This window comes from Amphibalanus amphitrite, unplaced genomic scaffold, assembly GCF_019059575.1.
Source record: "Amphibalanus amphitrite isolate SeventyFive unplaced genomic scaffold, NRLGWU_Aamphi_draft 000129F_arrow, whole genome shotgun sequence".
In the NCBI taxonomy this organism is placed as follows: domain Eukaryota; kingdom Metazoa; phylum Arthropoda; class Thecostraca; order Balanomorpha; family Balanidae; genus Amphibalanus; species Amphibalanus amphitrite.
The window spans coordinates 455,655-483,048 of record NW_024881624.1 but is presented as its reverse complement, the minus strand read 5'-3'; the positions used below and the strand labels follow the sequence as shown (position 1 = coordinate 483,048).

Below are 27,394 nucleotides of genomic sequence, written 5' to 3'. Positions count from 1 at the left end.
TTGGCCAGTCTCGAAATTCGCCCAGTCGTAGTGCGTTCTTTATCCGCATTCAAAGGGCGGACCGGCGATTTAATGACATTTACATTGTTGTTAGTCACTCGTTTTCCTGAACGGCGTTGGGCGTGTTTGACCTCCCTTGACGCACCAAATTGTACCTATGCTTAGAGAATAAAAATGAATATGCACATGATTAAAATGTGATACATACGTCTCTTCATGCGTTTTTCACCCTTATCAATCGATTCAAAATAGAGGTTGACGTGTGAAACATTGCCAATTTGCATTGAAGATACTATGTGTTTGAAATAATTAGATGACGTAAGGTCAAACAGTACCCACCTAAGTTGTGACAAGAAATCATCGGATTTTAAAGCTACATAAAAAATCCATCATAAATTAATGCTTTGGATGAACGGATGCTTTGGATGCTTCGGATTTCGCTTCCTTACTGCCTATCATGTTATATAACCCAAACTTTTCCCAATGGAAGTTCCTTTGTTTAATTATTATGCCCAGAAATGTGTCGATTTTGTGCCATTTCCGGGCGCTTTGGGGGGGGAGGAGCATGGCCCCGTGGTTCCCTCTATATCCTTCGCCCTGGTGGGGGGGGGCCATTTTGGCCCCCCCTGTGGTTTTTCAGCGATAACTCAGAAACCACTTGAGTTAGCGCCCTGAAACTTTGTATAGCTGTTTATTCAACATTTTTACATCATGTCCTTTTTTTGGGGGTTCGGGTCAGGTCAGGTCAGGTCACAAGGTCACCAAAACTGACACCACCTCTAAAAAAGTTCAAAGCTCTCTCAAAGGCACAGCTTTTATCCGATCGATGTAAAATTTACAGTACTTGAAGATGTCACCCAGCTCTACAAAATGGCTATCTCGGATTTTTTATAAATGTGACCTAAGGTCAGGTCAGGTCATCGCTGCTCCCCATTATAAGTCAATGGGAGAATCGAAAAGTAGTTGTTTTTCAGCTAAATCGGGCGTGATTGTTCCTATATTTCGTTATTGAAGTGTCTTGGGTCAGCAAATCACAGCCCATGTGAAACCATTTGCTTGTGACCTCGCTGAGGTCACGCTAGGTCATCTCCCTGGTCACCAGAGGTCACCAGCGGTTTTTCTGCACTTACTTGTTATTGAATAGAGATAGAGACTCCGTTCGACGTTTATCGTGTTTGTCTCGTCAATGCGGATCGAATGATATGCAGCATGACCTATTTCGGTAAGGTCATGACCTTGACCTGAGGTCAAATTTTCAAAATGACCTTTCGAGGTCAAACTATATATCATTCGACGCGTCTCGACGAGCCAAGCACGATGGTGCATGAATCGTTTCTCTATTTTCTCGTGAATGCATGCTATAGTTAAAAACATTTTCAACGAAATTTGCCAAGTTGACCTTGCATGACCTCTGTAGGCCAAACCGTTGAGCTGAGGTCAAATCTGACGAACCTTGGCGAAAGAGCTTGAAAAGAGCTATCGATTGCTTTTTTCCGCGGCTCTCTAGCTCTTCTAGTTTCCGAGCTACAGCGGAATATGTCCGGCAACACCGAAAACACTGAAATTTGACCTATGATGACCTCTAGCGACCTCAATATTGACCTTAGCGAAAAAATGACCGAAATACTTTCGAACGTACTTGTTATGGGCTTTCGTTTGCTTTTTTCCGCGTCTTCCTAGCACTCTTCGTTTTCGAGTTAGACGGGGGGGGGTCATTTTGGCCCCCCCCCACCAGGGCGAAGGTGGCTCAGACCCACACCAGGGCGCGGGATATCCTCCTATGGCCAGACGGCCATGACGGCCCTGATCTGACCGTATGCCATCAAATGTCAAACTTCGCAATGATGCGATATTTTTTTCGGAAAACGTGCCGGTATCTCAAAAACTATGATAGCTAGGAGGGCGCAATCGATAGGAGAAAAGCAATCGATATATTTTGAACAGCTCTTTCGTCAATATTTCGTCAGAATTGAGTTCAGATCAACGGTTAAGGCTCCATAGCCAGAAACGGGTAAAATTACAATTTTTGTCAATATAGGTTTCATGAAAAGCTTTTGAACTAAAAAAAGGTAGAGAATTTTCGTTTGCACGATCGTTCTTCTCTCATTTTTACCTCGAAATGTCAAGGTCAGAACTTGACCTCACATTAAGGCCATTTCGTGACCAAGATAGATCATGTCGCATATCAGTCGATGCGTTTCGATGAGGTACCTCAAAACAATGATACAATCCACTGTGCATGCAAAAGCCCTGTAGGGCCGGATTTTGGGCCAGGCTCCGGGCCTGCGGGCTCCAACTTGACATCTCTAAGCAGGACTTTAGGGAAGGGGAGGACACAGAGTCTGAGCCCTAAGGACAGGGCAGGCACAGGGCATGAAGCTAAGATAAGACGGATACTTGAGGGCTGGGTAGGATGCAGGGTCCGAGGGCAAAGCAAGGCGCGGGTCTGAGGCTATCATTACACAAGGCCGGAGAGTAGTGCAAGACACAGGGTCTTAGAACACCTGATGATCAACACACCTGATGGCAGGGCAACACGCAGGATCTTAGAGCAGGGCAAGAAATAGTACCTAAAGGTAGAGCAAGACATAAGACACAGGTATGGCACAAGGCCCGAAACACCGCCCACGTCTTGTCATACCTTCGGGCCCCGAAGGTATGACAAGACGTGGGCGGTGTTTCACGGACGCTGCTATCAAATTCCGCGAGCTGACGTCATACTTGTGGTAGTGTTTGAGCAATGGGCCTGTTGATGTCTCCTTGGAAACCCAATTTGACACGTGTAATAGCAGCGTGCTGCTATCACCGGTGAAACAGGGCCAGGGTATGGGGCCTGAGGGCAGGGCAAGGCTCAGGGCATGAAGTCAGAACAAAGCACGGGTTCTGAGGACAGGTAAGGGCACAGGGCATGAGGACGGGAAACGGCACGGGACCTGAGGGCGGGAGACACCACAGGGCCTGATGACAGGGCAGGGCACAGCGCCTGAGAGCGGGCATGGGACACGAGACCTTAGGGCAATGCAGAATACAGGGCTTGAGGGCAGAGTAGGACACAGGGTCTGATGGCATGGGACGGCACAAAGCCTGACAACAGGGCAGAGCACAGCAACTTAGGGCGAGGCAGGGCACGGGCCTGAGGGCGATACAACGCATAAGGCTTAATGGCAGAATAGGGCACAGGGTCTAAGGGCAGGGCAATGCACAATTATTGCACATTGCACGTGAGGCCAGGAAGCAGAACATGACAGGACAGGGCCTGAGGCAGGGCAAGGCATTAGGCTCGAGGACGGGCGCGGGGCCGGGGCATGAGGACATGGGAAGGCACAAGGCCTGATGGCAGGGCAGGGCACATTACCTGAAGACAAGGCAGCGGCACGGGGTCTGATGGCAGGACGTGTCACAAGGCTGGAGGGCAGAGAAGGGCAGGGGCCCCAAACTAGGGTAGGGCAGGGCACGGGGCCAAAAGACGGGAAGGCAGCGCATCAAATTTCCAGGCAGAATATATAAAGTATCGTGTTTGAGGGCAGGGTAGAGCGGGGCACAGGGCCTGAATGCAGAGCAGGGTACAGGGCCTGAAGAAAGGGCAGGGCAAGGTACAAGACCTTAGGACAGGGCACTGGGCAGGGCACATATCCTAGGGGTATAGTAGGGAAGAACATAAGGTGTATGACCAAGGGTAGGGCAGGGCACGAGGACTGGAGAGGGCATGTATGTGCTTAGGTACATAGTAAATCAGGGCACAAAGCAATCGGAAAGCCAACATCTTTTACACAGTAAAAGACCGAGACATGTTACTTATTTTTGCTAGCACTTTTCGGCTGAAACCGTGGCATTTCAGTGTGGGACGCAGTGGTCCAAATTTCGCGAGGGCTACGTCCCAAAGGCAGGGGGCTGCGTCCCAAAATGGGACGCAGTCAGTATGTTAAAATATGCCCTGATGTGCATGCTGCATTCTCTCAATGCGACCCTCCGACGGCGCACCAGCTACCAGCGTGTTTTTCTATTCTTTATTCATCTATTTATCCAATTTATTTTTGTTTATATAACCATTCTGAGGAAAAACATGCGGTCGGAGCTGCCCATTCGTAAAGTAATTGTGGGATCCAGCGGTGCTTATTGCCGACGAAGCAGCGAGCCCTGATCTGTAGACTGTCCCGCGAAACGGCGGTGTGCTGCGGCACAGCCTACTTTTCAGTTTTACAGCAAGAACAAAACACGCCACAAAACAGCGACATACGCGGAACACGTTCGAAGCTTAGTGAAGCCTGATCTCACCTGCTTTGTCAAGGGATTAGTTAAAGCTTCATAACTATTTCAGCCGCAACTGATTGGCCCTACTGGATGTTCAATTATTCAATGTTCACCGTCCCGGCGACAAAGTTAAATATATAGGTAACACTTGGGTATTCGTTTGCCTGCTATTGCCATGCCAGATGTAGCCATGGGTTGTGACTTGTGAGTGCTGCTGGCATAAAAAGCGTCTCATATGTGCATTTTGCAACGACAGTATATCTGTACCACAGATGCATCAAGTTGTACTCGTATCAATGCATTCTGGAAAATGGAAATATGATATGCTTACAATTCGTAAAACCCAGAAAAAAAACAATGTGTCCATTTTCAATGCAGGTTCCGCTATGAATTTATAATTATCGAACGCAAGTGCCCAAGACCACACAAGGCCAAATAAGACTTGGTTGAGAGCGGTTCAGAGAAGCGACAATAGGACGATCTCTCATGAACAGAGTTAACCTGATGAATGCCGCTTCTAACAAGACAGAAAGCTTGCTTTTGACTGACTCACTCTCACTGAAACTCACTGTAAGTCAGTATATGTGCCAAGTGTATGCGGGTGAGAATATTGATTATTTCTCCCCTCTATCTATGCCAGTCCCAGCAATCTGCTCATTCGTTAACGCTATGTAGCAATCAGGATCTTCGTGCAAGCCACTGATTGGAATTTCAAGGAAAAAGCAAATAACAATACTAATGAAATACAATGAGAGCCCGCAGATGGAATGACTGAGCGTCTTTATTGACTGCAGGCATTTCCCAGCAGCATGACGATAACGACAGCTCCTAGGACTCGGGAGGTGGATGGAACGCTCTCGACACATTTTGACTTTTGGCTTTACAATATACGTGGTGCAATGATGGTCACTGAAATAAACACAAGTTATTCTTTTTTACTTTGTTCAAAACTCAAAAGTAAGTGGCCTATTAACCCAGAGTCCGCTGGGCCTCCACGCCACCCGCCGGCCACCGAAATAGGCTTCTCGTGATATTTGTTTTGAACACACTTTTATTTCATTGAAAAGTTGCCGCCTCTCCAGGCGATGCTCAAAGTTGAGATGACTTTCTTACCAGAAGGCCTCCGCACGCTTGAATGCATGCCTTACTGTGTGAAAGTTTTAGCTTGCCTTACTGTAAAAACTGTTCACCACCCTCATTGAGGATTCTAAGGTTTGTGTACATAGCGTATTTTTGGCTTCACAAGCCGTAGGAGCCCTGAAAACGTGGCAAGTAGTTTCACGGCTAACCGATGCCAAAAGTATAGTATGCAGGGAGGGACTCACTCGTGGCCGGAAGTTTTCATGCACGAGTCGTCCCAACGTTGAGCATAGCTAGAAGTCGTAATTTCTCAATGACAAAGAAGGGGTGCCTAAAGGTCGAATCGTCCCACAATGCTGTGTACAATTATAGGTTATCTAATGTGGTTATTCGCAGTTTGTGCTCCGTTAGTCACTTAACTGTTATTTGTACATAACCTGAATGGAAAAATATTTATTAAAACTGAAACGAGGGTAGCAGGTCGTGCCACTCACCTTGACCTGTTGCATCTTGATGCGTCGCACCTCCTCCTCCGATTTGGAGGATTTTTGTTGGAGCAGCGTCCGCTCCTCCTCGGCGATGTGCGACTTCTCTGAGAGCAGCTCGGCCGTCTCCTCGGAGCGTTGCTGGAGGCGCGACAAAGGTGTTAGTGGTGACTCGAACAGATACTCAGTCACTTTCTGATGGGGTTCCGAGAGGCTGCGATTGTCAGTGATCTGATTGCGTATGACGTGTGCATTGAGTGCCTGGTGTCTGTGTGTGTGTGCGTGCGTGATTTCTGGCGGTATTTGTATTCCCATTTTACCCTGACGTATGTTTTTTAACTTTCTATGACTTAAGACACAGAATAGCCACGTTATACCATGTGGAGTTGTCTGCCTTTGTCAATACAGTACATACACGACGGTGGGCGTTATCCGTCATCCAGGCGAGTGTACACAGAGCCTGACACATAAACAGGCGGCCCATGTGTAACTAAATAAGCCATACACTGCTCGCACGTAGATCGACTCGACCTACCAGAGCCCACACCCGCTGGTAAGTGGTCATCGCACAGCAGCGATCACCCACAGATGGTAAATTTACCGAGAATACAACACATGTGTGAGCAAGTAAATACGAATTAGGAACATATTTTCCTCTATTCTCTCAGCATTAGGATCAGGTTGTGATGCGCATTTACTATGTTCATGTGTCCATGGACACGAACTCACCAGGGCCTCCTGTGCCAGTCGGATCTCGTCCTGATACTGGAGCAGGCGCTGTTCGAGCTCCGACTTTTGCCGCTCAGACTCTTGCCGCAGCTGCTTCTCCCGCTCCAGCTTTTCACGCTCCACGTGTCTCCTGGAAAGTGACACACAAGAATATGAACGCGCATACACGCTAGGAGAGGACATTCATGTCTCGAGTCGGAGCTTGTTCTGAGGTAGTAAATAACATCATTCACTCACAGTCTCCCACTTCCCTCAACGTACGCTGTCACTCAACAAATGAGCCCCGCTTACAGCACCTGCCGAATAGTTGTGAAGGCCTCTTTAAAAAAAACCCAACGCGGCTGATGGCGACGCGGGTGGCGAATGGCAGATCAGAACAGCGTAATCCACACACATAATTGGAATCGACACACGTCGATCACATATAGGATGGTGATCCGGTGGCAGATAGCGATAGGAGGAGCCGATCGGACCAACCGGAAAGTCCTAGGTATTCAAGGAGATGGAGACGGCAGGTCACATTTATGTAGAACTTCACCGAAAGATCACATTCATGTATATCTAGACCGGAAGACCACAGTTATGTTATTTAGACAGAAAGACCGCATTCGTGTAGATCTAGACCGGAAGAACACATTCATTTACATATATAGACCGGAAGACCACATTCATGTATATTGTATATCTAGACCGGAAGGTCGCATTGATGCAGACCAAGTCGACTATTTCAGCGTGCAGAATCAAGTTACAATGCCAGTAGGATGTTATAAATGTCCGCACGAGAGGATGATGGCCTGCAATATCGCAATGGTCTATTTATCAAAAGGTCAGCGTATCATGCCACATGACAGAGCGTTCACAAATAGATACGATGTCACAAGATCCGACAAGTGGCACGAGATCCCATTACCTATATCCGAGTTACCATGGCATGTGCTCCGTTCCACATCAGTCAGTCAAACCTATCTACATACACAGCACACGCCTAGTAAGTAGTAACCACACTATACCGTGCGGCGCGAGCACTATACCAGGAAGGTGGCGTCTGCCGCGCGGTCTCGGGTCGCGGCCAGCTCACGTCCCCACCGCGGTACAATTTGTCAGCCGGTCCAACTGCTGCGGCGCCAGCGGTCACATGCGCGTTGTGGGCTCCATTTGTCATAGGGCAGACTGGCGGCGGCTGGGCAGCTCCCGACGGATGTCCAGACGGCATGCTGAGTAGCGTGTCGTCTGGACGGGTGTATGCGGTAGGATGTGGTCGATGTGAACACGCCGGTCCGCAGAGTGTCGCAGCCACCGCTGCACTGGAGGGAGCGGCCGGTACGCGAGCGGCACCTGCGGCTGTCTCAGCCCTGAGGCCGGCTCAGAGCTGCCGGAGCCCGTCACTTACACATCTTACCCTCCCTGAGGTGCGCTGGAGAGACATGGTCCGTCTGCCCGGCGCTGTGACTGAGGTGCGGTCCGCGTCTGCCCGGCGCTGGGATCCTGAGGTGCCGTCGGAGACACGGCCAGCTGACCAGCGTCTGACCAGCGTTGTGCCCTGAGGTATTGTTTGCCTGGCGCTGTGACCCTGCGATACAGTGTCTGACCAGCGCTGTGACCCTGAGGTGCCGTCGGCGACACTGGCACAGTGACCTTCCCGTGCTGTTCGCTCACAGCTGACCGGCGGCTGGCGGTGACAGGTGACCGCCGACTCGTTAGTGGTGACCCCGGCAGCGCGGGTATCGGCCCGACCAGTGCCCAGTAGTATACCATCTCAGACGGCCGACCCGGCAGCGGAAGGGAGGAGGGTAGCCGCCAGCGCCGCGGCGGCACCTTGTATACCAGTCGCAGACAGCCGGCGACCTGACACGGCAGGCGAAAAACTGCCGGAGACCTGAAGAAGGTAGTAAACGGCACACGAAGGCGCGGGAGCCGGGGGGGCAGTGGGGGCAGCTTGCCCCCCCAACTCTGGGGCCGTGGGGGCGGTGCCCCCACAGCTTTGAGACGGAATACCACACTTTTTTTGCAAATGTTTTCTTTTTTTGTTGAAAAAGCCGAGGGGTGAAAAATAAGTGGCCTAAAACCGGTGAGAAAACTAGATTTGGGGGTACCCTAGGTTGACCTCTATAATGGTGTGCCCCCCCAGTCGGGAAGTAGTTCCCGCGCCCCTGCCGGGGCAAACATCGACTCCTGCCCCAGGGAAAAGGTTAGGAAATTTTCCGACAGCATTGGGATATCATTGGACGAGCGAGGGGCGGAAGTAATTTCACAAACAAATGGAGACAAAAGTAAACAGTAGAAACAAATAAGAGAAATAACAATTCAGAAACCTAATAAGAACCAAAATAATTGGTTCCTGAAATTTATTCAGACCACATGTGACTCTGCAGAGCTGTGGTGTTATTGGCTGGCGGGCTAGCGGCTTTCAGATACTGCATATATGCATGGGAGTCAGGACAGACTCGTATTAAATGCCTCCGTCTGAGCAAACTGGGTCGCGAGCAGAGAGGAAACCGACCAGCGACAACGGAGGCAGGCGGGTTTCGCGAGAGCGACCCGGCACTGTCCAGTGCCCACCTTAATAGAGCTGCACCAAGCATGAAGTAAGTAAAAATACAACGAAGAAGTAAGCACCAGACAGGCTACGTAAAAAGCGATGCATTTGTCTCATATTCGTATGCATCCGTCTGGACGTTTAAGCGGTTGTCGGATCAACAAAGAGATACAATTACCAGAGCATGTCAGTCCATCTACACTTGTAGGAATTGTGTGCAGCCTGGTGCAGCGGACGCTAATGCTACGAGACGGGCGACAGGAGGTTCTACGAGTCCAGCCGTTCCCCGAAGTGGTCCGCACTCGCGGTCTGCTCATCCGACGCTATATGGTCGACCACAAACCCTGCCGGCTGCCCTAAGCTGCCGATAAATTCGCCAACTAATAACTGAGCAGCCGGCAGTGTCAAACGGAACTTGGTTCTCGTTAGTCACACTGCAGAAACGTGCTTCGAATGAAATCAAATCTCCCACAAAACGGTTAAATGCCGCTATTGGATGGAAACATCGTCCAAATGTCGGTGTGCGGAAGATCGTCTATCACCGGACACGGCAGCAGCCGGTGGCCGGAAGCGGGCTCATCCCGCCGCGCCAGCGCGCGCGGTCGGACGGTCACGTTAGCGCCTGTGTCACGCCGCTGCGGCAGCTGAGAGCCCCCGTCACGGGCAGTACCCGGCCCTGCGCCGCCCCGCGCGGCGGGCCGGTGATCGCGGGCGGCCACTCGGCAACTCCCCGGTGTATGCAGAAGCACGTTACACAAGCACAATCAGCGATGGGTACTGAATGGTGTTTACATTTCGTAACAAACGAGCAGCGCTCCATTACCCGGTACGGGCGGGCGGCGGGACTAAAATCATCAGCACCGCTCGCTGTTGACCGTCTGACGGTGCACTCGGCGACTTTGAATGCAGTGATTCAAATAGTTTCCAAGTTGGTACCAAAACAGCTATTAACTGAACAAATCAGTGACAAAAAGTCGAGCAAGCATCCTGAAGTTATCTACACATAAAAACACTGCTTAGAGATTATATGAAAAACAGCCCAATGGACATTGAGACATGCCCAATGGGCAATGACAGCAACTTCTTTGAAAAAATTGTAGTGCTTACGTCGTGCCCAATCTTAACAGCCTACGCAGCCTCGTCAGGCGGATCCTGGCGTCGGTTCACGGTCTGCCTATTGACAGGATCGTCTAAGACCAGAACCCATCCCACTTGATGGCATCCCAGGTATTTTTCGAACAATCAGCAATTATCGCTTGCCAATTCAGATATTTCCAACCTTGTTTTTTTTTTCAGAGGCACCCGTGCTTCAATGCTTCACGATGATAAACTGGAATTAATATCATAATCGCAATAATAGAAGTCTGGCAGCGCAAGCTGACTGCTTTAGAAGCAACCCTGGCCGTCCGACGCCCGCCAGTCTCGGAATCCCATCGCAATGACGCCTGGCCGACGTGGCTTCACAGCGTAAAGTAGCGCCCGGCTTTAGCACGCGCCGGTGCTCGCCTTTACACAGACACATGGCTCGGCAGACGGGGCGTGCAGCGCTCCACGACAGAGCCTCGCGTACCGCGTACCGCTGGTGGTTATACAGATCACCGTTCGGCATACGAGTGTTCCCATCACATAGCTTATTTCGCATACATTTTGCACCCCGTGTAATAATTATTGTTGAAAATAATTGCATCCCGTCGTTCAACGAGGTTACTTTTTCGCGCCCTCCTATCCTTTGCGTTCTTCCATCTTTCTTAGTTTCCGAGATGATCGGGTGTGACAATTTATGTCTCACCTCTACCCTCACCACAGTGAAGCACCTTAGCATTAGCATATCAAAGACGATCAACACAGATGTTTGTTTGGTTGAATCAAATAACATCGTTTTAATCTGTACAACAGCCTGATCAGTACACGTTTTATGCTGTTATGCTTTCAACTTTATGCAATGTATTTTTCTAAAACTGTGCAATAACAGTCCACAAAACAGCAGCGTGACGAGCATAAACAAAAGCTTGTAGCACGTAAGTTACCAGTTGATTTACGGTGAGGAAGTGATTCATATGCCCTGAACAAATTGTATTCTATCACTGCATTCATCATGTCATTCAATTTGTCAGCATTCAACATGTCAGCTCAGCAAAATAGGTAGGGGAGAGCGGGGAGAGTTGTATCATGTCCAAGTTGTATCAGGGCGAATTGTGCCAAACTTATCCAATGGATGGCGCTCGCGACACGACCAGCCGACGAGGTTTTCTGGGCGCCATCTTTCCCTGTTCTGTCTTGTGGCTGAGTGGACGCGTCTCGAGGTGAGAGCCGATTTTATGTTTTTTTAATGTCATTCTAAAAAAATAAGTTGCAAGAAAATGTGTGTTCTGGGCATTTAGATGTGCACGAATTTGAAAGATCTCCGTAGCGGTGGTGAGGGTAGGTTCTAAGGCTGCGTGAGTGAAAACGGATTTCTCCAGCTGTCCGCTGTTTTTTAGCACGAGGATATTTTTTTCCAAGATGGCGGCTAGGTACATGTTGTATCAGAGCCGGGTGGGTTATGTTGTAACATGTATGTATGTATGTATGTATGGGTATGTTGCTTTTGATCGCGAAAGCTAAGCCCTGGCTCGCGTTTGTAGGTAGCTAATAGTCAATGCTCGTTCCATTTCGGCACAATGTGTTGGCTTCTTTGCTCTTAACGGGCCCCTTTTGCGTCTAGTCTGTTGATGTTTCGTTCGGATTGCATTGACCTAAGTTTGGTCTAATAAAGTGAAGCCTTTGAGCATACCTATACATTGTATTAACCCCATTTAATGTTGTTATTATGTTCAAAACCAGTAGCAAGCACACTCCCTGAAACGTGAAATAGTGATACAAATTACCCCACCATGTGATACAACTCACCCAAGCCATGGGGCAAGTTGTATCAAAAACATTGTTCTATTCGGGAGACCGTAGAAGAAAAACTGGTAGAGGTAGCGAAAAAGTTACTTTGCACAAAAAAAGCAGAAGAATCAAGGAAGGGGATGGTATGGAAATAATGAGTTTATCACGGATAGTTACGAGGTTATGGGTCTCGGAGTAAAAACTGATACAACCCACCCCACTCTCCCCTACCTTATTTATCACCGCATTTAGCGAGACAAACAAACACCCTAATTGCGTCATTACAGCATTAAAGTTATGGGAGGCGAATGCGATACGCTGAATACAAAATGAGTGAGATTTGGCTTCACCGTATATCTAGTTATATGATATAATGTTCAACCGGTATCTGCAAGGACGCGTAACCTTTCAAGAAAACCGATTAGAGCTTGACATTGCTAAGAAGGATTGGGGCTGAAAGCCTTCGAAGAACAGTTCGAGCTTGAACCTTGCTCAGAGAGATTGAAGAAGAAGCCATCAGTCAGGAAATCATAAAATAAAATAAAATAAAATAAAATAAAATAAAATAAAATAAAATAAAATAAAACAAAATAAACCAAAAAAAAAACTAAACTAAAATAAAATAATAAATAAATAAATAAATAAATAAATAAATAAATAAATAACATGAAATAAAATGAAATAAAATAAAATAAAATAAAATAAAATAAAATAAAATAAAATAAAATAAAATAAAATAAAATAAAATAAAAAACAAATCACAAAAAAACATCAAACAATTTTTACTCTTTTTGACACAAAATTAAATTTAACACGAACAAGTCAAGAGTATGATCATGTTCGGTAAAGAGAGATGAAGACAGGGTCTAAGCAGTATTTAATTATCTTTTCAAAAGTTTCAATCTTCCTCATCATATGAGCTGTGGGTATACAAAATAATCAGTGTGCACTGTGCAGTGCGCTCGCAAGCTGCCAAGTGCCAGCGTTTCACATTATTCGTACGACCGAAGCATGGCTTAGACTTCCAGGACGATATCACATGTGTGTCGCATTAGTGCGGGACTATATGAGATGTACTTCGTGTAATCAATAAAAAAAACATACCGTTTTTGCAGCCAAATCCTAGCTCACCGAAACGGGAAGAGTCGCACGCGCCTGTGATACTGAGATAAGGATGGCGAAATAGCTAGTCCCGGCCGCGGCAAAGAACGTTTTCCAAACAGACCTAAGCAGCAATCAGCCTACAAGGCCGTAGAATAAAATACGCAAGTTCTCAGTAGCGCCTGCGGTTCCAGAGGCACCTTTGGATACATTGGATATTATAGATGCCCGACAACGGATTAGATCGGGTAAAGACTCACATGGTAATAAAGTAGGTTGCAGCGGATATCTTCTATCACGTGGATGATTCGAAAATCAGAGAGAATGGGATCGGCTACCCTTAGCAAAGCGGAGGCGTCATGACTGACCAGCGAATCGAAATAATGGAAGCTCCTTATTGAAATAATGAAATATCCATAAAGAAATAATGAAAGCACTGATACCAATAGCGGAGTCATACCATGCCTTCGGACATGCCATTCGTGAAGAGAAGAAAAATGGCATGCCGTAGCTAAGACCTCAGCAAAAAGAAAAACAAAAAAAAAAACATTAAGACAGCATTGTCTGCTGTTCAGCCACGGCACTCCGATGCCTGTAAGCTCGGCCCATGGGAACGGCAGGCCAACATCGTGGGCAACCACTAATGCGTCCTAGACCTCTCAAGGAGCGGCCAAAAGCCTGTCTGAATCGATGCAGACCAAAGTCAGTACAGTTGGCGTCAAATAAATACCATCTGGCAGACGGTAAAAAGCGCACACCGCCGCAAAAACGAAAATCTCACAAGGTACTCTGCAACTCATAACAAGAACACTACAGCCACAAAATGCCAGGGGTTTGACCGCGTCAAGGCACGTGGGAAGCCTCAGAAACTCTGGGGATTTCGGGGAGCCCTGGCGGTTGGCACAGGACTCCAAAGGAGAGTTTCCGCTCCGGGAAAGGGGAGAGAGGTGAGGACTCACCGCTTCTTCTCCTCCTGTGACTGGGCCTTCATCTGCTGCACCTCCATAGAGTCCGGCTTACGGCGGCGCATGAATAGATCGTGGTTCCCTATGCAGAGGTCCAGAATCTGCGGCACAGGTGCACGAACGGGGTCAGGTCAGCGATGAGCACGCGGGAGATAGGGTGCGGCATCTCCGAGAGCTGCAGGCCATCTACGAGTAATGGGGAAGGAGAGAAGCTCCTGCGATTGCGATGGATAGAAGGATTGGTACTGAATAAAACAAGCACCTTACTGGAAGACAGGCCTAAGGCACGCCGAGGCTTGACTGAATATTTTCATATTGCACATGTGATATCCTTGATGGACGAATCATTGAGCATCAATCGATCAGATCTGTGTAGATTGCTAAACTTATCTGTACTTTGTATCGAGCATTAATCATAATTCAGGCAATCGTATCAACTTATACGTCGAACAAGGCCTCGTTTTTGCCATCAACATGAAAAATCGCACTTAATACGTGACAGCGGCGATTAAAACCAGGATATCTTCAGCTAACGTATTACATACGCCGGCCGAAAATAGATCGTGTGCAAGTAAGCGCCCTTAAAATTTGATATTAACGTAAGAGCACATCCAAGCCGTTGAAAGCGCCGACACCAAACTGGGCACATTTCCCGAACTGAGAGCAATGGATTTCATAAGGATTCCCTATTCAGATTAGGAGAACGAATGACACCGAAATGGATTTCATCAGGCTTAGCTGTCAGGATTACTGACGACAAACGGCGCCACAAGGGGCTGGGCCATATCAGACGCCATTCGTATTTCGGCTGGCGCCAAAGCCGCGACACATAACACTGTTCCCGATGTGCTCAGCGGGCCGGCTTGGGGCGGCGGTTCATTATCGCTTTCCTTCGGCGAACGACCGCTGCGGTTGGCGGCGATCGATAGACCTACAATATGCAATTGATAAACCAGGCGTGACGACGATTAATCTCAGCCCACAGTGGAATGACGCATATTTATCCACCAGTATCGTGACATTACGTCATAATATTTTAATATTTTCAGCATAAAACAGCGAAATGAGTTTCCCATCTATGACTTCCCATCCAGCTAGCTTACCAGTTTGTTCATCTTCAGATTCTGGGAGAAGAATACAAAGTTTGATGACGGCTTGCCGACAATTTTGATGGTGAACTTCTTGTCATCGTAGCTGATGTTTTTTATCTCCGACCAGGGGAATGAGATCTCGGGCGTCAGCTTGTTGCCTTTGTCGTATATGTGCAGGCCCATATTACACACGCCGAGAAAGAGCTCGGAGCCTTTGCTGTTCTGAAATGACACCGGGTGGCGACAATCAGACGGAGGCGGATCTCCACACAGGTCAACTACAGACAAGTACCGAGGCTTTCAAATGGTCGCGAATGAAGTCACACGTGCCGCCGGTAACCAGGTGCCGAGTGGTAGACGTCGTCAGGGACCGAACTAAAATAAAGCTCGGTAAATACAACAAAGTCACCCACACTGTAAGGCGCCGGACCAAAGACGTAACAAAAGGTTTACAAGCATGGTTAAACCTAAACAGATACGACACATAGTTATATACGACCAGATATCGATGCAAAACGACAAGCAATAACCGAATCATAAGTATTTCAGGTAGTATGCGACCCACTTACAAGGCTTAAATCACGAAAACAATCAGGTACCGAGATCAGATACACTGTCAGATCACGAACGCATACTTGCTCCGTACATCCCATCGAGTTCGGATAAACTGAGCAGACATTGCTGATACATAGCCAAAAACGTAACACCCTGTATATAAGTTATTGCCCCTTTCTCCATTTTCTCGCATGTCGTTTGCCTGGGCGAGAGAGAAGAAAGGAGGGGTTCGACCCGCCCCCTACCCACAATATGTAGTCAGTGATGACTCCTCCACTCTCCTGCGGTCCCTAAACAATATGTCTTGCCTTAACCTCCCCTCAGTGCTACAGATCCCCTAGTCCACCCGCGGTGCTCAGATCCTTACCGAGATGGAGAAGTAGCTGACACCGTTCATCTCCAGGTCCTGGGCGATCTTCAGGTACTCCATTTCAGCTTCATCACGAGACATACCCTTGTGGTCTTGGTACCTGTCGCAAAGAACAATAAAAGTTACTTCGCCAGATAAACATTATTGGTATCGCGCAGGTTACGAAATACGAATAGACATATTAGTAAACCACCTACTAGGTCTCATGTGGGACAAAATGGTAGGTACAAACCGTTATGTTCGACGATTAAGTGTAAAATTTCTGAGAAACATCTGTCTTCAGATGACATGAACAGCAAATGCTATATTTTGAACCCATTTCCATCCTCCATTTTCTGTGAATTCATCCCTGGATCATGTCTTTCTCATTGACGTGCCCCTCGCAGTTTTGTACAAATACCAGACCCAAAACACCGTTCATAAACACGAAAATGCGCAGCCGCCGATCAGCTCTCAGGCCTATGAATATTTCCCAGGCCGGAGTGGCCACTTTGCGATATAACTAGATGGGCAGCAGCGGAGCAGGCCGATACAAAGACCAGGTGGCCGGCAGGGACTGACGTACAGCCGATAACTGAGCCCCCGTCGGCAGTCAGTGGCGGCACAGCGGTTCAGAGTTTAACAAACGGCTTTCTAGATGGATTCTTAACAGATTTTAGCTCTAATTGTTTGAAGTGGTCAGCTTGCTACGTCAGACTATGGATGATAAGCATTGAGCATTGAACGCCAGATAAAATATGCCTTCTGAATATGACATTAGCGAATCAACTGGCGCGTTACACTAATTAAAAATAACAGAAACTATTGCAATAAAGATACTCCACATATTGCTCCGTAAAAAGACGAAACTTCGGGATGTGAACAACGGTTGAAAGATTGCTGAAAATATGGTGAATGATGGCTGATGTTTGATGAAACGGAAAGCATTGTGTTTTTTATTGAAAACAAACCTAAGTTGCCGGACAATTTTGCAGACTGAGATCAGTATTTTTGAAAGGCGAGAAAAGGCACTTTCAATCTTCCCATTTTTTCTGGATTTCTAGCTTACCATAATCGACAGATGTCAGCCTACAGGTCCCTGTAGTGCTTCTACAGTAGCAACTGACGCAACAAGCGTTACCACGATTATATGCGCCGCGCAGCAGCGAACAAATGTCACGGCAAATTGAGCGAGCAACTATAAATGTGAGCTACTTACAACCTTCAGAACCCATTTATATACAAAGACTGATGCTATCCAATCTACTGGGGCTATGGTGTGTAACGTTCGCACGTCACCGAAAGACACACGAGGGGTTTCCCGACCGGGAGGGCGCCGAGTTTACGACTCGGATCGGGTGCAATGGGTCCCCGGGCCGCGCTATCCCTCACCAGATGTTGATGCGCTCCTCCCACATGGGTGTGGTCATGTTGTACTGCTTGATGACCCTCTTGGGCAGCAGCTCCTCGTTGGCCAGGATGCCCGACGGCAGACAGGACTCTCCGGCGTCACCGTACTGTGAAACAGCGGGAGAGAGGAATGCGTCAAGGCGAGATATACAGATTACAGAACACCAATAACTCGTTCAACTACATGGGAGCGTACGAAATCTTAACATATAATGGTGGAAACTTTCAATAAAATCATTGTCGAAAAGAAAGCATACCCATTGGGCTTCCTGTAAATACCCCGTACTGAATAGCATCAAGCATCATTCGTGTACAGGGTGTCTCAAAAGTTCGTTCACACATTTCCCATGCCCATAAAGCATATAAGAACCGGCCAAAAATCTAAGGTTTTGGTGTCTGTGTGCACACTAGACAAATATGCATGCTTTGACAACTGATTCGGAAGGTTGGAAATCAAACTATTTGCTGTATCTCCAAAAATATTTGTCCATACCGATTTTCGTCGCTCCGTCAGCTGCCGGAGGCTGATAGAAGGTTACCAGCTTTCAAGCTCTTGTAGGGGAATCCCCTGCAGTTTCTGCGTCGGATTTAGGTTTGACGAGCTCCCCGGCAACATCCGCTTCTCCCTGAAAGCCGTCAGCTTGCATCGACACCATCCGTGAGTATTTTGTAGGTCTTCTCTGGCGCTAACTCCTTCATGAATGACTGGCGCCGACCTCCCAAGCACCATTTTCCTTTTCAAAACAACCCCATTCCTGAACAAATGGGAAGTGCCAGGGGCAAATTTTTCGCAGCATATCGTAGAAGAATGTGTCGGCCATCTGTTTCTTAGACACGTTGTGCAAATTTTGCAAATCCCAAACGCCCCATGACAAGATCTTCACTGGGTTGCGGAGTGTTTTCCTCAGGAGAGGTTCTGCTTTGTAAACGGCCAAAACCTGTCCATCGTGCGGTTTTGTCGGGATTTTGTGTCTAAAAGAAAGCTGTTCGCTCCAGATCTGCCTCTTGAAACTTCGTAAGATAAAAATTTACATTAATTTACACTTTTGGAGGGTCAGTTGTCCTTGGCATTGACGATTTTCGTGTTATTTTCCCCCAAAATTTAGCGTTATAGATATAATAAACAATTTAAAATGATACTTTGTCTTTATTTTACGATGACCTGCAATTTTTGAAACTGGGTAACCTCTGTCTGTGAGCTTCTTGTCAGTTTTCAATAGTTATGACTTCATTTTAAGCTGCTTTCCGGAGCACGAGTCTGCTGCCGTACGAGGGTCGTTCAAAACGCTGTTAGTCTCGCATGGTTTTGTCCTTCAAAAATTTTAGCCACCGTTTTTATCAGATGATCATCATGTTGTACTCATCCTCGCCGACAGTTTGCCATGGGTCATTTCCGACTTAACCATTCCCATTACTCCTGAAATAGAGAGTTTCTCAGCCGACCCGATTTTGCGACCTCTATTTTCATGCCTGACCCATGGTCAGAGATGAACCCTTTTTGTGAGCTCATGAAGGGTCGAATGCGCTTGAAAACGATGAGACTGCTTGAGGAAGGTTCTTACGAATGCCCATGCAAAATTTCGACCGTTAATTAATTGTTGATTCAGAATTATTGACAAAAAAAGCATGGCTGGTACCTGTGAACGAACTTTTGAGACACCCTGTAGCTACAATTATGACGGCAAATTTTAGCCTTGCATTCCAGGTTTCAAAAACAAACTCCACATGGTCAGAAAGTGCAACCGATCACCAAAAATTGACGAATTTTCCGTAAATTTATCCTCCGCTTTTTTCCTCTGACAAGCTAAAAATCGAAAGCAGCGAGTGCCGAGTGGACATAGTTAGCACTGAGCTTATATCATGATTGCCGCTCACGCCATTGCCGGTGCATAACACCCGGCATACACGGCCTTCGGACATGCAAGTCAGCGCAGCTTTCAGTTCAATATCCCGGTCCCCACCACCAGTTTGTTTGTTTTGTTGGGTTAGGCCCTTTCGGTCGACAAGACCATTGCAGAGCCGGAAGGATGATAGGAATTAGGGGGAGACATTGGTCTGGGCAGGCACCCTAGTGAGTCGCCGGGGCTGAGCCCGTCCAGAGGACAGGCCACCCAGCCCCAAGGCACTCACTGCACCCGGCTACGGGGTGCGCTCCCTCAGGAGCAGCGGTGCCGCTCCAAGGGAGCAGCCCGCATGAGATAAAGTTGCCTGTCCAGCCCGGAGGGGGGTTGCGGCGTGGAGGAGAAGGATTTCAGTATCCTGAGGATAGAAGCATGGATAGGTGCCCACCACCAGTACCCCTCACGCCACCCGTCCGTCTCAGCGCCAGGCTTCAGTTCGCGTTCCAATGCTGTCCTGCGGTTTACAGGCGGCAGCCGTACACAGCCGAGCTCCATGTGTCCCCTAATCTCCCTCCGACAGACGACAGACGGCTGATATGACCCGCCCCGTCCCAACTCCCACCGCCAATCGTCCCAGTCGGTCCGCCCCCGGCCGTAAAGAGCCGGCCCTCACTGATGTGGGCTGACGGTTAGTGCCTGGTGGCCGCTCAGCCCGGAAAGTGGACAGGGAGCCAGACGGCGACGAGCCGAGCTCGCTGGCCCAACGACATTAGCCACTCTCCGCAAATGTCACCGAAGAAAAAACATCGGCAGCTGCATGGCTAGCTAAGATAAAAGGAAATGTTCATGTGGAACAACTCGTCTCGAAAGAGTAGCACTTTGTGCGACCACTAAATATATATCATTGTCATCCCAGAGAGGAACCATCCCGTCGCTTCGGTAGCGTCATTCAGTGAGCACACTCATCAGAGTGAATCACAAACAGTGCCCAGTAGACACTCGTCTCAATCCCAAAACTTGTGTCGTCAAGCTGAAGCCACATTATCCACCAATGTGACCTCATGTGGCCCGCCGCAGTGTTGGAAATATGGACTTTTCTGGTCCCAGGCAGGGCAAAAGATTTCGCTCTCTTTCACAAATGTCACCTCTCCTCTCCGTCACCTCTAACCTTCTGAATTTTGTTCAGCCTAAATGTATGACAGTATGACAGTACCGACACTGCATGTGGAACACTCGCTACGGCAGGGGGCTCTGTGGTAGCTATCTCGATAACCGGTAAACGGTGGGTAAAGCCATGACCGACTAGCACAGGAGCACATCAGGAGCCGCCCACATGGCGCCGGCAGAACCCATGCCACCGGGCGGGAAACTACCACAGTGTTCACATGACGCGGTCATATCGACGTACTATCGGCAGAGATCGGGGCGAAGTCCCTCACAAGTCACTCCTGCTGTAGTCGACATTCCAACAGAGCACGGTATCTCCCAACAACACAAGCTGCTACTCCCTCGTTGCTATGGGAACCAGGCGCCCGTGGCATGCTATCTCGCGTGGGACGATGACCGGGGACCGGCGTCGATCAGCTCCGTCGACCCCGATGGCACAATCACCCACCCCCTGTCGCCGGTGGCACTAGGGTGACACGGCGGGGAAAAACGAGGGATCATAACCCAGACGCGCATGATGACAGCGATCTGGTTCTACATTTAATCGCATGAGCGGAGTACGGAGAAGACCCTCTGAAAAGCAATTACCGAGCTCTGTCATTCAAGAGTTGCCGGGAGTTCCCAGGTTTGTATAAATGGCTCTTTGCAGTAAAAAGGTCCAGCGGTTAAAACTGGTAGATGATTCGAGCTTAACTTTCTCCTTACATATCCCACACACATCCTGCAAGCATCAATTCATCTAACGACGTGTTTAGCAAGTCGGCGTAGGCGTGTAATCGCACTGTCAAGTCCGCTGAACACCTCGAGAGTGCAATGAATTCAGAGTGCAACTCTTGACATGATTGTCTATCTCTCCTGAGTTCCGTTGACCTTTCTCCGCAGGAAGCTAGGGCGAGCCGATGCGGTGACGAAAACACATGAGCTGAACACCCGTCTCCCAGCCCCAGCTCATCGGCCGCCCCAGACCACCACCGCAGTTAGCAGCCTCGGCCCCACTCATCATCCACATCAGTTCACAGAATTCTGGTCCCATCAGAGCCCTGCAGGCTGCAGCAGCTCGCAGTTTAAATTGTGTGTTCTCAGCTAGCAGTAAAATGCCCCTTAATCCTGCTCAACATGCGCCATAGATCACGTGCCACATGTCAGAGTACTTATCTAGTACAAACTAATTCAATCATTTACACCCCAGGCCCAGGTAATAAAATAGCATATCATATAAGCCTCAATGAAAACGTTGAGACTCTACGTCGCACTATCACGACTAGCTCGCAGTGGATTCCTCTCCTGACTGCACAGAGCGATGTCCGTGCATCCCCTACCGGCCCAGCCGACGGTAGCAGCCCACTCGTCCCCATCCCCGTTAGTAGCTTTGGGCAGACATGTGCATGGATCCGAGAAAATGGATCTGGGATTTGATCCCACGGATCCTGATCTCGGATCCGTCGGGATCATAGATCTAGCTTTTTAATTTATCGAGAGATCCGTAGGGATCATAGTTCCGCGTCTAGTATTTTTGCTTGAGATCCAGTGGCATCATAGATCCTCATTTATTTTTGGTCAACACTGAAATCCCAAAAGATCACTCGTTGCAACTCACAAACGTTCTTATTTAGTGATTTTATGTGATAGCACGTCATAATCCATAGTTTTATGGCACTTATTGACATAGAAACACTTGAAAACCTGGTTTCAAATGTGCATGGTGGGATCCACTCAGATCATAGATCCATGTTCTTGGTTTATCGTCAGATCCTGTGAGATCATATATCCAGGATAAGTTTTTCACGCCGGATTCGGTGGGATCATAGATCCGAGTCTGCAATTTGCCTTGAGATCCACTGAGATCATAGATCCATCACTCGGATCCATGCACATGTCTGGCTTTGGGCCACTGGACACTGGACAGCCAGTCCAAGCGGCGTGTACCACCGCCCGCCAGGTCAGTCTAAAGCCAATGTCACCGGCTGCTTTTTCGACCAGCGTCGATTACGCCGGTGCCGTCGATTCGGCCGATCGACGGGCTTCTCGAGTCGGTCGTGCGCTGGCGGCAGCATCAAACCTGCATCAAACATTAACCGTCCGGAGGCCGCCGTGGCAGTCTCCGGCCCGCTCGGCCGGCCGCCAATCAGCGGAGAAGTGCCGGCGCTCGGCCCGGTGCGTCCCGGCGCGGGGGCAGCCACTACAGCCGTGGTCAGCCGCCGCGCGCCCGCAACAGCGGCGCTTGATGAACGACCGGCCGGCCGACCCTGACACAGCCACATGAGGTATGAGCCGAAAAAAACGACACAAAATCAGTTACAGACCCGATAAAAACACGCAAAAAAAAACAATGCGCCACAGAGACGCTAAGCGAGTTATTTCTATTAATACTGAGTGATTAGCTGTGGTTGTTGCTGCCCGCTACGAGCTGCTCTAGCAGTGGGGTCGGGAAAGCGACTGGTCTCTGGTCACGGTATTGGAACATGGTGCTATGAGGAAGGAATTATCTGTCTCGGAGCAAATGGGCAGTGGACATCCTGGCCTATTGGCAAGCTATTGGCAAGGTCACTAGATAGCACAACTTCGCTCCAGCGGGAGTTCTGCGGGAATTAGTTGGCACAAGCTGAGGAGTAGCACAAGGAGCTTTACTGTCGCCAATTCTAACCAACATGTTTTACCGCCTCTTATCGAGAAGTTTGATAACAGATGAACGGGTTCGTCAAGCAATTACGATCGACCTGTGGGAGCCAGCGTAGACAAACTTTTTGTGAAGTTTTAATAACGCACAAAGTCATTATCTATTCGAAAGACTGTTGAGGAAACAGGCATTGCTGGACTTCTGATCAGGTTTTATGTCAGGCCTAGATGAGATTGTGTCCACTTGAATACTGATTTGATTAAACTCCAAGCCACTGATTCATATCGGTATCGAGCTATTGATAAGAATAGATCCTAGTTGAAGTAAATGAAGCTAGACTACGACCCGATGGCGTTCAAGACAGCCTAAGACGGGAGCCTTCAAAATCCCAATGTGCAGCTTAATCCTCGCTCAGACGGGTCCTTTTTCATAACGAGGTCAGCCAGGGTGCTTGATACGTCATACGACAACACCCTCTGGCGATTCTCTCCTACGAAAGGTCTACTTACTCTGCACCAATGTATTAGCCAAAAAAGTTGGTTCACTACAGCGGACTTACGCTGACCAAACCATTGCGTAATTGCACAAATTAAACTTGGTAACTTGTTGGTATTAACTGAGGTAGAGCAGCACGATAACGATAATTAATGAAAAAGTATATCGTTCCAATGTTTTCATCTCCAATATTTTCACAATCGGACCCATCTGAAATTCTTTCTATATGGCTAACTATACGAGACCTCAGGTCAACGACATTTGAAAAAGAATAATTACACTATAAAAATCGGCGAGCTTTGAGCATCCTTCTCCCTCATTCCGTGAAATACCTTAGGGGAGGGTTACATCGTCTCCCTGGCCGGGCGAGGGTTTAGGCAAAACTTCAGGCCAAGAGGCAAGAGCCATGTCTACATGAAAACACGCCGCGGCGGGGTAAAGCGTCGCAGCTTTCCCACCAATGCTGGTCCAAATAAGTGCCGACACTCGAAGAATGTGTGGCATGTTCAGGTCATTCAATGCCGATCCTACACACTATTCAGAGCTTATTCAGAGCAATAATCTTTTGTCTATTTTTTTTCAAATGTCGACCAAGTCTTGAAAAACATCAGCGCATTTAGCACGTAGGATCCGGCTCGATGTTTCGTCGACTGAACAATTCTGGCTAAACACCTTAGACGCTCAGTTTGCGTCTGAATAAGCCTATGTTGTTCGTCGTAAGCATACCGACACGTGGGTGCGATGGGGAATGCCCATAAAGATATTTAATTTAGTTCGAAACGTTGAATGCAACCAGGATCCGACTCTAAGCAGAAGCCTTCAATAATAGCCGTGTCGCAAAACCGGTGATTAAATGTTTTGTTGGAGATCTAGGACGAACCTGCCACCTCCATTGATACATCGCTTAGCTTGGTTTCAGCCATCTGTCCATGTCATGAAAAAGATTGTTATAAAGACAAAACAACGGGCTCCTGTCTTATTCCAAACAGTCCGGCTACGTATTCCAAATAGTCCGGCTGTGTAGCCGAGCAAGAACAATTGCGCGCATCGAGCCGGGTCTAACCGAGCGGACGGCGACGGGAGTGACCCGCCTGGCACAGACCAGGCCGTCCCGGGTCTTACCTTGGCCTGAACGGCGTACGAGGCCAGCAGCACACTGACTTCCGACGGGCAGTAGATGTCCATGTTGAGGATGGCCTGTTTCACTTGCAGGAAGAACAGATGCTGCGTGATCTCCTGCACCAGTTCCTCGCCCACATCCTCCGGGTAGAACTTGACGAGCAGCACGAGCGAGAGCGGGTTGTCGCGCTGCACGTCCTGGTGCAGCACTGCGCGACCACAGACACACACAATGGGAGACTGACGCGACGGACAGGACACTCGCCGGAGAGGCTGGGTACACGGATAGTAGTCAAACAATAAAATGTAGTGAGACTGACGTGAGGAACATGAGCGAACATTGAAGAGACCGATTTGTAGGTGGGCAGGGTGGTTAAGTCCAGACAGGACTTGACGATGGGGAGACTGGTAAGATGTATCGTGGACGAACAATGTTGAGACTGGGAAGATGGCAATAGAACTAGACACATGTGGGATGATCTGCTGTAGAGATTTCAATCGGATACCAACTTCTTGGTATACCGATACCAAACCGATACCAACTTGGTATTTGGTATTTCAATCGTAATGTGTTTGGTATTTTGTTGGTATCATAAGCCCTCACTAATGTATAAGAGGCTAAGAAATCGGTAAAAAGTTGGTATTTCCCTCAGTTTCCCAAGTTGGTTTGGTTTCGGTATTTTCCCGTGGTTTTGGTTGGTATTTGGCTTGGTATCGGTATTCCGATTTTCCGTAATTGACATCACTAATCTGCTGTGGGATAATTCATTTTCCATGAGCACCCCAACAGTCGCATGGCAGTGATGCTGAGAAAAGTAGGGGACGCGGGCACAAACCGTACGAGATACACAGTGCTGTCACAATGTGGGGCACACGAGTTGGTCCGCCTACCTTTTCGGTCCATTTTCAGCCAGGAGGGGCAGCCCTTGGTGTCCTGGTACTGGAGTCCGAAGAACCACGTCTCCCGCAGTCCGATCGTGCGGCACACCAGGTCGAACAGCGTCCGTCCGGTGGCACCCCGCTGACAAAACACGGCACAACACATAGGCACACTGTGTGATAAAATCTATACGAATAATGCGTTATGATGGTTGGTGCATAACTGCTTGTCGTGCGCAGGTAGGCAGTATGTTACTTGTGCAATTGTAAGCACATGGGATGATAAGGTTTCCATTGATGACTCTTAAATATTGATAACAAACTACCAAATAAGCTGCTTTACATATACGACAGCAGGTTAGATTAGGAAGGATTTGGATAGACTGGTCTTAGCCAAAGCATTGGTTGCTTTTTAATTAGCTCTTCTTACCTCTACATGAAACTCCAACTCTGCATCCATTGTGGTCACTTTCACTGGCAGTGACTTCTTTTTCTTCTTTCCAAATCTCATTTTTGATACCAGTGAGTGTGACCTGCATAAACACCATGAAGTTATATTGGTATAATGCACTCACTGGTGATGCTACTGGCAATGCCAAGTAGCACAGCTCTTCTCATTCTGGAAATGCATTCTGGATAGGTACCCTAGCAAGTGACTGGAAAATCATACAATTAACTTGGTTTATCCCTTAACTATGAAATAACTGCTGAGCTGAGACTGAATTGAGGCTTAGCTCATTAGCTTGAATTAAGCAATTAGATTGAACACCTGTGAATGAAAAACACCTTGAATTCTAGCTTAAGAAACAGTATGACATCATTTCAAAAAAAAAAAAAAAATACTTACCTTGAATTTGAAAACATCTTGCTTCACAACCTTATCTTATTTGTTAGCCTGAAAAGGTTGAGGATCAATATAATAAGCTTAGGAACATCACAGCAGACAGCTGCAGTGATTTGAAAACATTGTTTGGATTTATAATACCAAGGCATTTAAAGGTCCTACACTTACTGACCTTTAACTGGTAATATTGGTTTAATCTTACTGGCCTGTGCAGTCACAGCCATGAAAAGAGTCTGGTAGGTCTTAGCCTCACAAAATATTTGTTATGATTATATTATCTTTCTGGATTGGTACATCACAACAACTTGAAATGGACTGGAGCCAGCTTTCAACAATCTACCAAGACTTGGTGTGGAGATAGGTATGGAAGACCTTTTTGAACATCGCTGAGCGTCGTTAAGTAATACCGCAGTGGGTTCCTGCCCACTACGGTATCGAAGGAAATGAGAGCGCGGACGACCTGGCGAAACAAGCGGCCACCCTGCCCTCAAACGCCTGCTCGCTGACCAGGGCGGTTCATTGTGCGGTCTCGCATCAATGACGCGACAACTGGTCCGAGTCACTATTTAAGCCACTCTTAGGGAGCACGCTGCCACTCCCCAAGGCCCTAAATATCCCCGGGGAGGACCGAGAGGACGCCATTTCGGTGCACCAGATGAGGGTGGGTCACTGGGGCCGCTCGCTCCAGTGCGTGCACCGAATCAGCCGTATCCCCTCCACGGCGTGCTAGTAATGCCCGGACAAGCGGTGCCCCGCGGTGCTCTGCACCGTGTGCGAGAAGAGGCTGATGTCGTCGCCAGCCTCCAACACTGGGCCTGTTTCGTAGCTCAGTGGGTAGAGCGTTGGTCTCTGCGTGGTGAGAGCACGCGTTCCCGGTTATAACTGTCCGGGTTCGAAGCGCGACGAGCGCGGCTCCTGACAGGTATGGTTGTGGTCGGCAGTAGGCCGTAGCCAGGCGAAGTCAGCGAGGGGACCGGCCATGTGCAGCTGTGTGCGCACATTGAACTTT

At 48.3% G+C, this 27,394-nt stretch overlaps 1 protein-coding gene across 9 annotated transcripts in view; it reads right to left on the bottom strand.

Moving 5' to 3' along the window:
• Nucleotides 1-27,394, bottom strand: part of LOC122381852 (merlin-like) — a 58,099-nt gene that overhangs the window by 23,651 nt on the left and 7,054 nt on the right. For all 9 annotated transcript variants that reach the window (XM_043366565.1, XM_043366562.1, XM_043366566.1 and 6 more), the window contains exons 2-11: nucleotides 26,389-26,436; nucleotides 25,972-26,074; nucleotides 25,554-25,683; nucleotides 24,666-24,871; nucleotides 17,406-17,530; nucleotides 16,032-16,134; nucleotides 15,122-15,331; nucleotides 14,013-14,119; nucleotides 6,546-6,675; nucleotides 5,826-5,957 (exon numbers count right to left, since the gene is read on the bottom strand). In XM_043366565.1, the coding sequence (XP_043222500.1) occupies nucleotides 5,826-5,957; nucleotides 6,546-6,675; nucleotides 14,013-14,119; nucleotides 15,122-15,331; nucleotides 16,032-16,134; nucleotides 17,406-17,530; nucleotides 24,666-24,871; nucleotides 25,554-25,683; nucleotides 25,972-26,074; nucleotides 26,389-26,405 (1,263 nt within the window). In that variant the 5' untranslated portion in view covers nucleotides 26,406-26,436. The remainder of the gene's footprint in view (nucleotides 1-5,825; nucleotides 5,958-6,545; nucleotides 6,676-14,012; nucleotides 14,120-15,121; nucleotides 15,332-16,031; nucleotides 16,135-17,405; nucleotides 17,531-24,665; nucleotides 24,872-25,553; nucleotides 25,684-25,971; nucleotides 26,075-26,388; nucleotides 26,437-27,394) is intronic.